At 40.6% G+C, this 15,716-nt stretch overlaps 1 protein-coding gene across 1 annotated transcript in view; it reads right to left on the reverse strand.

Annotated features, from left to right (window-relative positions):
- Positions 1-219: 219 nt before the first annotated feature.
- Positions 220-15,716, reverse strand: part of GCH1 (GTP cyclohydrolase 1) — a 52,787-nt gene continuing 37,290 nt past the window's right edge. The window contains exons 3-6 of the mRNA XM_007192887.2: positions 15,280-15,335; positions 4,323-4,354; positions 3,159-3,243; positions 220-2,384 (exon numbers count right to left, since the gene is read on the reverse strand). Coding sequence (XP_007192949.2) covers positions 2,258-2,384; positions 3,159-3,243; positions 4,323-4,354; positions 15,280-15,335 — 300 coding nt within the window. The 3' untranslated portion in view covers positions 220-2,257. The remainder of the gene's footprint in view (positions 2,385-3,158; positions 3,244-4,322; positions 4,355-15,279; positions 15,336-15,716) is intronic.

The following is a 15,716-nucleotide window of genomic DNA, read 5'->3' on the forward strand; positions in this document are numbered from 1 at the left end:
TCTGTCCTTCCCATTACTGCAATAGGGTGAGGACAGTAATACCCAAACTGAATACCAAAGGGAAACAGAGAGACTGGGGTAAATTTATGTCTGGGATTTATATTCTAATAGCTTGATGGCTGAGACAAGCCCTTATGAAGGGTATCTTTGCTAAAACAATGCAGTAAAAATAATTGAATTTATTGACATATCTATAGCAGTGGTTCAAAAAGAAACTACTTTCACAAGAACAAAGTCATAACACTTTAATAATTTGAATAAAACCAACTTCAGGAACAATATACATACAATTTGAACAATTAAACTGAACAGTGTATTTAAATGCATTGAATTCTTAAAAATCCTCAAAATGAACTCAAGTCCACAGATATGAAAAGGTAATTTTGAAGTACTACAGACCAGAGTAAAACAGACAAGGTAATTACTTTGCATTTATCAATACTCTAGACCAATATTGTGGATACTGTAGACCTTTATGAGAACACTTCTAAGGAATGTTAGAATAAAGAGTCATTAAAAAGGAATACAATTGATCTCAGAAAGATGAATTAACAGCTAACAATTTCTTTGGTCCTCCAAGTCACAGGTGTAAAAACTTTAAAATACCAAATGTGAGCTGAATGTTTAATTCTATCTCTAAATGTTAAGCAGGATAATGTTTATATCAGGTTAGATTTTAAAAGGAACTCAGAATCAACCACCACTCTACTTTAGAAACTCCAGGTAAAAAAAATATATATAGGAACTAGAAGTAGGGAAGATTTAAAATTCAAAAAACAAACAAACAAAAAAACTGCCATCTGGCCCTAGCGTAAGCCAAATGGCATCAGAGTGGCAGAGGCAGGACTACCAGAGTTACAGCAAGCATTGTAGTTAATCCTTGCTAAGGTAACGGGATAAATTTGAAGAGCACAATGTCAACCAAATAAGAGACTTCTCCATGGAATAATTGTGTTTGTTTTTGCGGAGAGTTGGGGTTTTTTTCGTTTGTTTGTTTTAATTTGGCCCACACTGCCCCAGTGGAGGAAATTTTAAGATAATCATTAATAAGGCAGCAGCTTCCTGGACTAAAAGACCTATCCCACTTGAACAGTTACACAGAAGACAAGATCCACGTGGACCACAAGGGAAACCAGAACACTGGTTTCCAGAAGCTTCCAATCACTCCAGAAAATGACGGTGCATTTTTACAGACACCAACAATACAGCTTTCATTAGACATGGGACGTAGCTCAACACAGTCCACAGTGCAATTCTGCATTCTCTCATATTCACAGAAGCTATGGTCCTGCAGACCTGAAAATGATGGACACTTTCAAAAGTTTCTGTAAATACTTAGAAAAATATTTGATAAGTTAAAAAAAAAAGTTTTGAGGCATCTACAAGGAACTCACAAAGTAAGGTCCCAAGAAACGTGTAAAGGTAGAACTGTGAGAGCTAGTTATTTGCAGTGTCAGTACTAAGTCTTATAAAATAATGGCTTTTAAAAAAAAGGCGAAGGTATCTACACTCTAAATGGTGTGATATTCTCATCAAGGCACAGAGAGTTAAATGTCTAAATCCCTGTATACTGACATGAGAATACACTCGTAAACAACTCCAGGAACTAATTCCCTGTACTTGAATTTTAAAAAGAATAGAAGGTAGAAATTGCCTTTTTAACTCACAGTGAAATTAAAAAACATAGATATTCCACCACCTTCCCTTGGTGACATATGTTACAACTGGATAGTTAAAAAATAAATATATAAAAAATAAAGTGTCACTGGCAGTTAAATAAACATGATTAAAGTGGAGCCTGTTGGACTTTGAATATGCAGAGCAATGCTGCACTCTACATACATTATTTTAAGCACTAGGCCATTTTTGCTTGGGGAGGATAAAATAAATATATTGGTCATAGTTTTCTCCCATTCCCAACACTCCTGTGCTTCTGAATCAAATTACCATACTCTGAACAAAACACATGAATTCTTCTCCCTTCCCAGCACCCTCAGGTTACCTGAAAGGCAGTGGTTTTATGCAGGTAACTTACACTATTGGCAGTTTGCTTGAATGTTGCCACTAAAAGGTGGCCAGAAGAAAGTAGATTAATTACCCCTTTATGAATTATCTTTATTTGACTTGCTTTAAATAATTATTAAATACAGTTAGTGACAAGGAATAAGCAACAAGTGGAAATGGAATGTACAAACAATTAAGACCAAATGATTCTACTAGCTGCACAATCTGTAAACCATGTGGCACACGCTGAGGTTCAGCTCTTAATGAGAGTCAGAAACTCTTCCCGGGTCTTCGGGTCCTCGCGGAACACCCCCAGCATCGTGCTGGTCACGGTTCTGCTGTTCATTTTCTGTACCCCTCGCATTACCATACACATGTGTCTGCAAAACAAGGCAACAAACGTGGCTTCAAGGAGTAGACAGTTGCTGGTTTGGTATTTAAAATAAAAGCAGCCTGAAAGATTAAATCTGATTCAACTGAGTTCACAGTTACCAACTATATCAAAATGTCGCTTCTTAGACAAATTTGGTCTAAAACTTTTTTTTTTTTTTTAAGTTCCTAAGCTTTATAGCTCTTATTCTTATCAGTGGTTGAGTCCTTAAGGCATCCAGTCGGAGGGGGAAAAATAGAATTTTCTTCCTGGGTGAAACTAATACAAAGTGTCTACAGAGATACACAACTTCTAGATAAAAAGAAATTCAGGATTCTCACTTGATCCATCTTCAGGATCGAGACAGCACTAAGCTAGCTTAGGTGTTCCGAGAAATACTGAGGCACGCTGGTCTCACCAGGCAGAATCCAGAGAACGGTGACCACAGTGGGTGAAGCTGGACAGCACCCATAGTGCACAGTTCACGCCATGACAAAGAATGGGTGAAAACTGCCCACAAGATGTTCGCAATTCTCATAATTCATTCTAGCTTCAAGTGTCTTCAGTTGCCCTTTGTACCTATTCTTAAGTACAACTCTTTATTTTTCAAATGTGTGACAAAATATTGGGAAAACTCTGCTCTTAGGAACAAAGAGCTAAAGAAGAAATCAAGAGAAGACTGATTTGCACTGTTGTGCAAATTCTCTACACCTAAGCCTATGACTCTCTACACCTCCAGCCCAAAACACCACTGGGACATTATTATAGGCAAACACGGACTTACGTCGCTTCAACCACTACCCCCACTCCAGCAGGTCGCAAGGCCTCTGTGATTGCTACAGCAATTTGTTTCGTAAGGCGCTCTTGAACTGTGGATATGACAAGGAGCTCAGTTTAAGAGTCTGACACGAACAGAGACCTGGAAGCTTTTGTTGTCTCTAGAATATTTGAAATCTTAAAAAGCAAGACTTTGGTGAGGTTTAAGAGCCAAGACACACCACCTTTTACCAGTTTGCTTGCTCTGCTGTCTGGGCCACAGGACGCCCCTGTTCAGTCCCCTCACCTGCAGTACAGGTGCCAAGGGGAACTCAGGAACCCCCGGTGCCCTCTAGAACCACTGGAAGGAACAGATCAGAATGACAACTGTCTCTTTAGGTGTGCGGAAAGACTGACCCAATATTGATAACAAGCACCCCCGTGGAGGCAGAGTAAAGTAAAATAAATAAATATTATTAAATAAATATTTAATAATAAATAGCTTGAAGCAGGGTTAACAAAGGAGCTACAGTCCAATTATTGAATTGTACTTAGAGCAACGTTGAAAACCAACGATTTAACCTAAATAATGTAGTTCCTGTGCTGAATAAACAACATCTTTGAAAACATTAAGTGTTCAGCACTGCATCTATTTGAAAACCAACAAAATCCCCAAATATCAGAGCAGGAACTGGTTAAATCAAGCCACAGCGTAGCTGTACAATGGAATGCTGAACAGCCAGCAAAATGAATGAGATGGTTACATGTATGTGAAAAAAATGTTTAAGATTTGGTAAGTGAAAAAGTAGGGAAAAAAGGTGACACCAATTTTCAAATACTATAAAAAAGTAGATTGATTTTTTAAATGTTGGTATATGCAATAAAATGTGAAGGAATGTGCAAATACAATGATTTGTTCTGGAGGCTTGAAACGCAGCAGACTTTCTGTTTTATAATTTTTTTTTTTTTTTTTTTTTTGGTCACACCACACAGCTTGGGGGAATCTGAGTTCCCTGAACAGGTATTGAACCCCGGCCACCACAGTGAACGCACCGAGTCCTAACCACTGGGCCGCCAGGGAATTCCCTTGATTTTTTATAAGCCATATGTATTACACTTGTAATAAGAACAAAAAATACTTTTTCCTTAATAAAAAATGTTTTTCTGTAAATAAAATAGTTTCAAAGTTTACCTTGTAATCTTCTACTATAGATTTCTACAATCCTAGAAAAGAAAGAATTGTTTTAGTTAATTATAAATTGTTTGAAGTGAAACTGGCAAGGCTTCCCCATAAGTCTAAAGAATAATTGCTTTATTGAAGTAAATGTAGGGTCTGGGCAGGAGATAAATGCTTACAGGAGGAGGATAGAAAGATACAAAAACTACAAGTAAATGAGAAGAGGAAGGGTCTAAAGGAGACCACAAACCATGACACAGTGGTGCTTCCCTAAGTCCCCAAAGACAGAGAGAAGTAAGAGTAACATTCACTTAGGAAAAACAACAATTAGAGGTGAGTAATTTTCAAGCTCCCACATGATCAATTTTAGGTCACATCTCATGTGTTCTAATTAATCATACTGTTTAATAAGAGCTTAAAGCTCAAGTTAAAAATAAAGACTATTTGTTAATTAATAGCAGACAAATATCAACTATGTACCAACTAAACCTATTAGGATAATCAGATTAGACCTAAACAGACTTCTTCAGACATTTCTTTATAATACAGGTCTACGTAAGCACTCAGTAGGATTAACCGGCCCCTCCAAATAAAAGCCCCTGATCTTAGCTCATAACACAATCTGTCAAGTGATGAATTTCCCCTTTCAACATCTTTTACTCTGGCTGTAAAATATAAAGATGGCTACAGAATTACACATTTGAGGATTGCAATTCACGTGAAGGGTCTTTTCTTTAAAATTTGGCCTTTTAGTCATGAATTTGGACTCAGTTTAAGGATCAGCTTACCTATGAGGTAGGTTATGGCCCTTTCCCCCACTGTGCCACTCAGACAGAACTGATGACTTGCTTCTTGATACCTGTGACAGCCAATGAAGTCAGTTACAGGTGGGCCGCCTACCCTAACAGGAATGCCTCTAACATTTCACTGCCAGCCCGGGTGTCTGCCTGTTGCTGGCGACCGTGCCAGAAGAGGGTCATTCGTTATTGAGTGCCTACTGTGCATATGATTATGTGGCGAACAGGGCCCCTGTGCTCAGAGTTTATCATTTCTTATTCCTAGTTTGTTTTTCTTTTTCAAGTAAAGAATAGGTGTCGGATTTCTGTCTTCTCAGCATTAAAGATAATCACATAGTGTATGAAGGCCATTCAAGATGGCTGTTGTCTTGCTCTCCCTACATCTCCTGCTTGATGAGTCCCTGCTTCACTCACATGACTATCCAATCCTCTTCATTACAGGGCTTAATCAGTAACTGCCTCCATGCTTGCCCCCTGCCCCAGCCGCTGGTTTCCCTGGTAACTGATGAACCAACCTGATGTCAATTCCCCCTATAAATGGTAGCCTCCTTCTCCCCCCGGGGAGTGAAGGTTGTTGCCGCGCACGGTGAGGTGTTGCTCCAGGACCTGGCTTTGGACTGGTAAGATCCTCCTCTCCACTAAACCGTTGATGTCTCTGTCACTGTTTTGGGGCTCATTCTTCAGTCTTGAGGCTGGGCAATCAATCATAAGGCTTGCAGGCCTTCGAGGCGCAGCCCAATAATTGCTGAGCCAGCCAGGAGGCCGAGGAAACTCCCGTGAATGCAGACATGTCGGGAAATACGGGTGGGGAACGGAAAGCTGGGGGTGGGGGGGAGGAATCGCGAGGTGTCTGTCCACTAGCCATGTGGGGCCCTGTGGCAGCTGACTACCATGAGAGACGCCTTCTTCTTCCATTATATTGATGATAGCCTGTTACCCTCAGAGTCTCTTTCCAATTGAAAAGTAGCAGCCCCGCGCTCATAGCTCATCTGACTGCACTGGGCTGGCTGGTGAACGCAGACAAAACCCAAGGACCTGGAATAGCTAGAAAATAGAAGCATACCCCAACTCACCATCCCTAAACAATTACAGACACAGGCTTTAGGGATACTAACTCAGGGGCAGGCTTGCAAATTGGACGTGGCCAGTTACCTGGGAGGATTTGGTTGGGGTCTGTGGCAACGGCAAACTAATACGAGTACCCATGGGCTTCTGGTCCCAGCTGTGAAAGGGGGCGGAGCAACCATATAGTGTCATGGAACAACTGCCATATGCAGGCTACAGTGCATTACAGTAGGTGGAAGACGCTACAAAAGGCCTACCCGCGTCATCGAGCAATGCACAAGACCATGATTTGGGATCTAGAACAGCTGCTTGTGACACAAAGGACCCTCGTGGACATCGATAGTGACCAAGGAATCCACTTTGCCAGCTGTGAAGTTCAGGAATGGGCTGATAGAAATGACACACTGGCATTTCCACCTGCCCTACAACCTCACTGCTGCCGGCTAATTGAAAGGCTGAATGGACTACTTAACAACTGAGATGGGAAACCGACTCTCTCAATGCATGGGCCAGGAGGCTAACTCAAGCCCTACAAACTACAACTGAACATCCCAGGATCAGTTGTCCCAGTGCCTACGTCATGTTCACCCAGAGGTAACCAGTCAACACCATCTGAGTTCAGCTGTTGACCACAGGACAATAACTCGTTTTTGCCCTTGTCACAGGATCTAACCCCAAGGGGAACACATTATAAAATGGCCCTGGAACTGACAGTAAGTCCCAGGTGGTTTGGGTTTGCTGCCCCATTGGGAAATAGGATTAGAAAGGGACTTAGTGATTTCACCTGTCTCCTACCCAGCCCCGCCTAAGACTGCTGAGGTAATTAATCTGGGCCCCTACCGGAGAAAGGCAGCGTTATATTAACCCTGTGGTCGGTTGTTACACCACCTCTCCAATACTAGGCATGGCTGTGGGGACTGAGGGTGGACAGGCAGTGTGGTCCTGCAGGCCAGGACAAAAACCACGTTATCTCAGGATGCTATTATTGCTTATGTTTTGCTTAATGGTCATGACCTCCCCTGTATTGTGCCTGTTAAACGTCTTATATTTTGTCCCTTGCCTGAGGGGAGGGAATCCGTTCCAGGGCTGGGTGACAACAGTGGGCTCACCACAAAATGAGCCTGCCCCTGAGTTAGTATCCCTAAAGCCTGTGCCTGTAATTGTTTGGGGATGGTGAGTTGGGGTATGCTTATATTTTCTAGCTATTCCAGGTCCTTGAGTTTTGTCTGTGTTCACCAGCCAGCCCAGTGCAGTCAGATGAGCTATGAGCGTGGGGCTGCTACTTTTGGAAAGAGACTCTGAGGAAGAGGGGTGACCAAGGTTGTAAGGGTTGTGCAGTGTATGTAAGGGTAGAGGGTATGGTCGGGCCATTCAAGATGGCTGTCCTCTTGCTTGATCAGTCCCTGCTTCACTCACATGACTATCCAATACTCCTAGTTATAGGGCTTCATCAGTTACCGCCTTTGTGCTTGCCCCCTGCCCTAGCCGCTAGTTTCCCTGGTAACTGATGAGCCAACCTGACATCAATTTCCCCTATAAGTGGTAGCCTTCTACCCCGAGTAGCGAAGGTTGTTGCCGAGCACGGTGAGGTGTCACTCCAGGACCTTTCTTCGGACTAGGAAGATCCCTCTGTCCACTAAACTGTGGATGTTTCTAGGTTCTTTCTTCAGTTTTGAGGCTGGGCAACTACAGGGCTTGCAGGCCTGTAAGGTGCAGCCCAACATATAGCTTCACTGAATTTAAAAAAAAAACTTTATTTTGCCCTCATCTGTCAAGATAACTTGCCGAGAGGTACTTATTGGGAATAGAATTCTAGTTTGACACTGACATTTATCTGCCTTTCAATACTGCCATAGGCAAATCAATGGTCAGTCTAATTGCTGTTACCTTGTAGGTAACACTTTTCTGTGTGGCTGCTTTTATGGTATTTGAGTATGTGCACTCTTGCCTATGTTGTGTCTAGACGGGGGTTTAATTTCATTTGTCCTGTTTGGGATCCATTAGGCTTCCTGAATCTGAAGACTGATAGGCTGCATATGCTCTGGAAACGTCTCAGCTGTTAACTTCTCTAATACTGCACCTACCCCATTGCCTCTTACCCCCAGGAATTTCAATGAATGGCATATTATACCTTCTTAGTCTTCCATGTCTTACACTCTCATTCATACTTCCCACCTGTCTGTGTTCCATGCAGTTTCTTCAGACCTTTCTTCGGGTTAACTCATTTTCAGCTGTGCCAAATCTGTTTGATGTGAGTGTACTGGACTTCGGATTCCATTATCACATCTTTTCTTCCTACAAGTTATATTTGGTTCCTTTTCCAATCTGCCTAGATAATTCTGGAAGTTTCTTGCCCCTTTGTCAAACTTTCAGTACTCTTATTTTTCTAACACACTTGTATATTCTGTATCTGATAACTCTGGTATCTGCCCTATTTGACCAATTGTTTTAGCTGAATCTGGCTCATGGTGACTTTCTTTTACTTTCAGTGAACACATGCTCTTAGGAACATTTGTGGGAATTCTTTGAAGCCTGGATAAGGGTATCCAAACACGCACTTGTTTCTGCTAGGTGCTAGAAGGCTACCTCCTTAGTGACATCTTAAATAATTGCCTTAGGTTTTTTGAGGACCACACAGGTAATGTGAATTCTGACCCCACACCTGAGTGACTATGTGCCTAGGGGTGGTTCTTCCTGCTCTCCCCAGAATATTTAGGGGAGAATAGGGAGGACAAAACCCTGACTTTGGCCCCAGTGCTGGGTAATTCCTGTGGATTCTTACAATAACTGCTTCATATTTCCCCCAATGTGTGAAATGTTAATACATGTTATATCTTAGTAGCTATACCAAGATATCATTACAATCTAGTTTACCACACTCTTGGAATCAGTAGTTCTCAAATTTTAATGTAACCTATTTTTGTATTCTTGAAGTAAAGCTCCTTGGATGATGAAAACAGTACTTGTAGCCTACTGAAGTAGGTTTTTTGATATTTAGGATTTTTACGACTACTCATAATTGAGGGTAGTCTATAATTAACAGCTTTATCAGGCTTTGTTATCAGGGACAGACAGCTTCATCTAATTAATTGTATAGCTTTTCAGGTTTTTCCATGCTCTTGAATTACTTACACAACATGAAAACTAGTGGTTACTTAGAAGTTTGAAAGAATGCCTAGTAAATTGACTGGGTCCAGCCCCTTCCCCTCCACCCCTCTCCCAACATTAATTTTACTTTTTCTAATGGTTACTAGCTGATCCAGGTTTTCTAATGCTTGCTTCATTCCTGTCCATCTTTTTCTTTAACCTGTTTTTTAAAGTTTTTAAAGCATATTCTTAGTTACATAACCCCTCATTTCTTTTTTTTTAATTATTTATTTATTTATTTATTTATTTTTGGCTGTGTTGGGTCTTCGTTTCTGTGCAAGGGCTTTCTCTAGTTGCGGCAAGCGGGGGCCTCTCTTCATCGTGGTGCGCGGGCCTCTCACTATCGCGGCCTCTCTTGTTGCGGAGCACAGGCTCCAGACGCGCAGGCTCAGCAGTTGTGGCTCACGGGCCTAGTTGCTCCGGGGCATGTGGGATCTTCCCAGACCAGGGCTCGAACCTGTGTCCCCTGCATTGGCAGGCAGATTCTCAACCACTGCGCCACCAGGGAAGCCCCCTCATTTCTAAATAGAATTATTCTCTCAGACTTATAAGCAACTTATGATAGATTTTCATGCTTTCAGCTTGTCACCATTGAATAAGATGTTAGCTGTGGGCTTGTCATATATAGCCTTTATTACACAGGCAATGAGGTAGGTTGCCTTTCTACTCTGAGTTTTTATCATGAATGGATATTGAATTTTGTCAAATGCTTTTCTACATCTAATGAAATGATATGATTTTATCCTTCATTTTGTTAGTGTGGTGTATCACATTGATTGGTTTGCAAATGTTGAACCATCTTTGCACCCCTGGAATAAATCCTGCTTGATCATAGTGTGTGATCCTCTTAATGAATTAACTGATTTCAGTTTGCTAACATATTGTGGATTTTTGCATCTATATTAATCAGGGGTATTGGCGTGTAATTTTCTTCTTGTAGTGGCCTTGTCTGGTTTGGTATCAGGATAATGTCTTGAAATGAGTTTGGAAGGGTTCCTCTTAAATCTTTTGGAAGAGTTTGGGGAGGGTTGGTGTTAGTTCCAAAGAATGGCTTTGTAGTAAAGATTGTATACAATTTATATAGTGTTAGCATCATGATTTTTTATCATGTCTAAGGAATTTTTTTAAATTCTGACTTCTAAGTAGTTGGGTTTTTAATCTTGAATTTCTAGTTTTCTTGTTACACAACAGCCTGTTCAATTTTCTTAAGTTTAAGCTTACCTTTTGGCCAAAATTCTATTACTCTGCTGTGTACATCCTTTTTGTCCACCTCAAAGACTGAGAGGTAATTAGTGTTCCTACTCCTTTCAGGTTTGTTTCTCTATGCACTTCAGCCAGTTCATGTTTTGTTTTGAACCCATTTGATGAAGATTCACGCCCACTTTTATTATACAACCTTCTCAAAATAAGAGGACTCACTTTATCCCCTTTGACAAATTTTGCCTTGATTTTTATTAACATTTTATTATTTTAAAAGGGGGACACGGTTGGAGACTAGATTTAACCCAGCGGACAGCTTATTTAAATAGCCTACTCACTGGTCTTATAACATCTGTGCTCGATCCTCTGTTTTCTCTTGCATTATGCTTTCTCTCCTCTTCCTCCTCTGGCAACTAGGAAAGTAATCTGGTGATACTTTTGCAGGAGGAACCCCATGGATGGTATAATTTAACCCTTGCAAACCTTAGAAGTATTCCTGATGCCTTCATATAACTTGACAAGCTAGACTTGACACTGGGCTGCAAATTCTCAAGTGTGGCTAGAGCAAAAAGTGGAAGAAGAGCAAGAAATAGAGCCAGATCACAGTGGGACTTGTCAGCTAAGGTAAGAAGCTTGAACTTTATTAAAAGCTATGGAGCTGCGAAGGGGCAGCATGGTCAAATCCACACTTGAGAAGGAACATCCTAGCAGCATATGAGAGCAGATTTAAGGATCCTAAGAGATGAGAGGACAGGACTTAGGAATTTAACACGTAATCCAGGAGGAACATGAAGGCCCAGAGAGTGGCAGCGAGAATAGCAAGAAGGCAGCGTGGTGGTGATGCGAGGGAAGTGGAGGTGTTACAGGGGGTCAGTGAGCATACAACAGCAATGGATGGACTCCCCCTTACCCCTTGCCCCAAAATACATTTCCAGATGAAGCAAAGATCTAAATATAAAAATAAAGCCATAAAAATAACCCCCAAAAACATGAGTTTATGGCTACATAAGTTTTAAACTTCATGAAAAATACTAGAAAACAGACAAATGACAAGCCTGGAAAAATTATTTGCAGCTTTAATATTCAGAGAGCTCATACAGATCAGTAATAAAAAGACAAGCAACCCAATGGAAAAATTAGCAAAGACTAAGAGCAGGAAGTTCCTGAAAAAAATTCAGCCTCACCCAATTAAATGCAAATTAAAACAACGGGTACCATTTTTTACTTACCTGTTTGCGTTTCACACTCTTCAATGTTTGCCAGTGTTGGCAAAAGGGTAGAGAAACACACACCTTTAATCTTATTATTAGAGTATAGATCAGTATGATCTTTTCTGGAGAGCAATTTGGTAATATCAAAAATTTAGCTACCCTTAACCCAGCAAATCCTACTCCAATGTTACAGACTCAAAGTAAGGAAATAGATAAGAACGTGTTCACCAAAGTTCTTCTTTTTCCCATTTTTGACAGTAGTCTCAAACTGTAGGCTATACTTATATCAAAGACTGGTTAAATGAATTATATTAAAGAAATACTATGTAGCCATTAAAAGGAACTTTTTTAGACTAAAAGATGTCCAAGGAATTTCAAGGTATTTTAAGTTTTAAAAAAAGAGTAGTATAGAATGTAGGATATGATCCCCTTTTGCCTCGTTTAGCTAGTAGTTTTAAGGCTACATGTTCGTGCTTGCGTTGACATCTTCCAGGAGGATAGTGAAAGATCTCTAGTGGGGAATGGGAATAGGAAAGAAAAGTTTTCCCTTTACTCACTCACTTGTATTTAAGTTTAACTGGTGTGTTACTTTTATAGCATAGAGAAACAGGAAAACAATGTTCCCTTTGTAATCTAATGTTCCCTTTGTGATCTAATCTACCCTTGTTAACTATCTCCCAGTCACCTCTGCCTAAATCTCTTTTATCAATCAACCTGCTCCCCATCCACTGGAAGATGCCTTGCTCCTACCCTCTGATTTGCCTTTGTTTATGCATTCACTATACCTACAGGAATTTCTCTTCTGTTCAGAATTCTGTTCAGCCCTCTACCTCTGGGTCTCCTCAGTCCTGCCAGGCCACCGCCATCTTGGCTTCTCTGAACTCAGACCTCCTAACCAGGCACGTCTGTGGCACCTGCTGCCGAGTTCTGTCCGCTCTCCTTGAGGGCAGTGGCTCTGTCCTACTTCTCTCTAGCGGCCACGATAACTGGCACATTGTCCTTTCACAGTAGGTGCCCAACAGTTGAACCATGGCTACCTGAGGCACTGCAATTCTATATTCAAGATTTAATTGTGTTCAATTTTCTAATTCAAGAAAATGAATACATGTTCAATGGATTTTCAGCAACAGAAGGAATTTCTATTCAAACTAAATTCACTCTAGAATTCTACTAGAGTTAAACCAGATCAACTCACTTTTGGCATTTTCTTGTTACTTAAAGCTTTACTGTTTGATATTTGACTTCCCTGGCACTGAAAGGTCATTCGTTTAAAGGCAAGCATATAACAAACTTCACATACAAGATTAAAACGAGCAGTGAAGTTTTGCTAAGACATTTAGCCTTATTTATTCCTCTTCATTCCCTAAATATTCCAACTTCTCATAAGGAATAAGAAGTTGGATAATATCTTAGTCTCCTGTTTCATTTAATAGACCCTTTATTCAAAATTTTTACAAAATATCTGAGTTCAGTTCTTTGGTTTACTGCTCCATTTTTTTTTCTTACATTTTAATCCTATTAGTGTAAGGACAAATCCCCATGCTAATAATTAACTCCTTTGTATTGTTCATAAAAGCTTAATTATTGGAGAGCTTTTCCTTTCACTAGGAAAGGAAATAACCAAAGACTATTCCCTTCTACCCCCAAGTCACCACTTTTTCCAAGATCTCACTAGATCACTCTCAAATCCATTTCTATAAAGTGTTACCCACGGCCTACATAGTGTGGTCTTCTAGAGAAGACGGCTTACATTAAGACCATGGCCTAGTGTGGTCTGCCAAGCTTTTTATAATATGAAAACTGTCTATGCTACACCTTTCACACATGGGCGGTCTGATACAGGCAGGAGCAGTGTCAGGATTTCTATATAAGGTGTAGGATTGGCAATCTTGCTGGAAGAGAGGGAACCAGGGGAGTGAGCCTACAGCTATGTTTGCACAGCAAGCCTACTGATCTTAGACCATGTATTATAAAACAGTAAGAATAATCAATTATAATAAAGACACTTGTATTCAGCTGATATAACTTTATCGCTTGGGAGTAAGTTATTGGAGAGGAGGTTGCTAATAGAAATTATAAGGTTGATTACCCCCATCACCACCAATACTATTTTTCAGCCACTCCTTGGCACCGCCATTGGGTACAGATCACTGAAAGGCACCGACATGTTTGCGTATTTGTATTAAGAGCCTGATTGCAGTGAAGCAATTATAGTTATGATGTAATAACATCCTTTCATGGTACCAAGTAGTCCTGTCTGGTAGTGAGATTGCTGAGTAGGAATAAAACTAGGGAAACTAGTCAGAAACTAGAGAAGTTAAATTTCTCTCTTCTACCTACTTTCTCCTTAATCCCTAGAAGAAATGAGTAAGAAAGTGGAAGTGAAAACAAAGTAAAAAGAACAGCTGTGGAGAGCAGGCATCAGATTGCAGGGGTGGTGTTTACAGAGTCCAACACAGAATTGAAAAAGATCTGGACCACCATTTCAGGATTGTCTAAGTGGAGAAGAAGCAGGAACATATCAGAGCCACAGATAGTCAGTTGGTCACAAAGGTATGTTTATTCCAATTTTGATATGGTCACTTTCACCTCAATCAAGTTATCCAAACTTAGCTTGGCTTATTTTTAGAAGGAGGGGGACTCTTGACGGCATTTCATTACCTACTCCTTCATTTTAACTCTCCTTTAACACATACACCTCCCAATATTTTCCCATCACCCACAACTCGCTAACTCTATACAAGGAAACTACACAAAAGGGTATTTAGGTCTAGTCCCCAGTAGTTTATTGTCCCTATCAGAGATATATGAACACTGACTCTCAGTTTGACTTCTAGTTAAACACAGGAGACCATGCTTGTATATATCACCACTCTTTCCTAAAACTCAAAAATGATAGCAAAGGCCAGGACCCACAGGATAAAGAATGAAAAGACTGTAGCAGAAAGAGAAAGAGAGAGTTAGTATTGTCCCAGAATAGAGCTGAGGGGAAAAAAAAGAAGCTGAAAAAGCCAAGGAAGGCATGGTCTTGGGTCTGTAGAAGCAACAGAACCAGATGTGAACCAACTGGCCCTACAGGATGCAGAGATGTGTGGAGGTACCCAGGTACAGTGGAAGGCAGTGTTGAGGCCCCCACTTCAAAGTGCAGTGCAGTTAGACCTCTGTGCCGGTTTCCTCTCCCCTGCAGTTAGCTAAACCACCCTTAAAGAATGGGGGCTGAACTGAATGCACCCTCAGGTGCTCTCCAGTCAGCGAAGGCTCTGCTGAGAGAAGTGTGAGGTAAGGCTTCAAGGATGTGCAGGTGGGAGGTGGAGAAGGAAGGCAGGCAATAGGGGAGCAAGAAGGAAAGGGCATTTGTGTTTTCAGGTCCTCTTAGTCTGTCTTAGACTATACTTATTGTCTATATATTGTCTCTGCAACTATGAAGTAAGTTGCAATGTACCTTCCAAGTTAGATCCACACTGATCAAGAGACAAAGCCTGATAAGATTCTCACCATGTAGGGGCAGGTCCTGTACACCTGTCATCTTATTCACTACACAGTCATACTTACCTAGCAAGTTTGCTGAGGCCAAGAACTTGCTTGTTAGGAAGATAACCGATATGGACCTTCAGAGAAGAGACAGAAATCATGAGCTAAGTGAAAACACAGTACTTCTTTGTGACGAAAGGAAACATAATACAGTATACTTACAATGCAGTTCAACACAATGAAAACATATTTTTAAAACATTTAGAAGCTTTAAGACATAGAAGATGAAGCACTTACATAAGCAGTTAAAAAATCACATAAATTAAGTAAAAGGAAAATAAGAATGACTATTAATAAAATGACAAATTTGAAGTACAGTCGTGGTATTTCCTGGTGAAGTTAAGCTCTTGATGCAATTCTTAAAATCTTTCCTCTGTTGAGGGGAAACTTTCTCAGGAAAGTGCTAATTATCCCACAGCAACATTAAAATATAGCTAAGAAAACCTCCTTTAAATGGC

The sequence above is a fragment of the Balaenoptera acutorostrata genome, chromosome 3 (assembly GCF_949987535.1).
Source record: "Balaenoptera acutorostrata chromosome 3, mBalAcu1.1, whole genome shotgun sequence".
NCBI classification, from domain to species: domain Eukaryota; kingdom Metazoa; phylum Chordata; class Mammalia; order Artiodactyla; family Balaenopteridae; genus Balaenoptera; species Balaenoptera acutorostrata.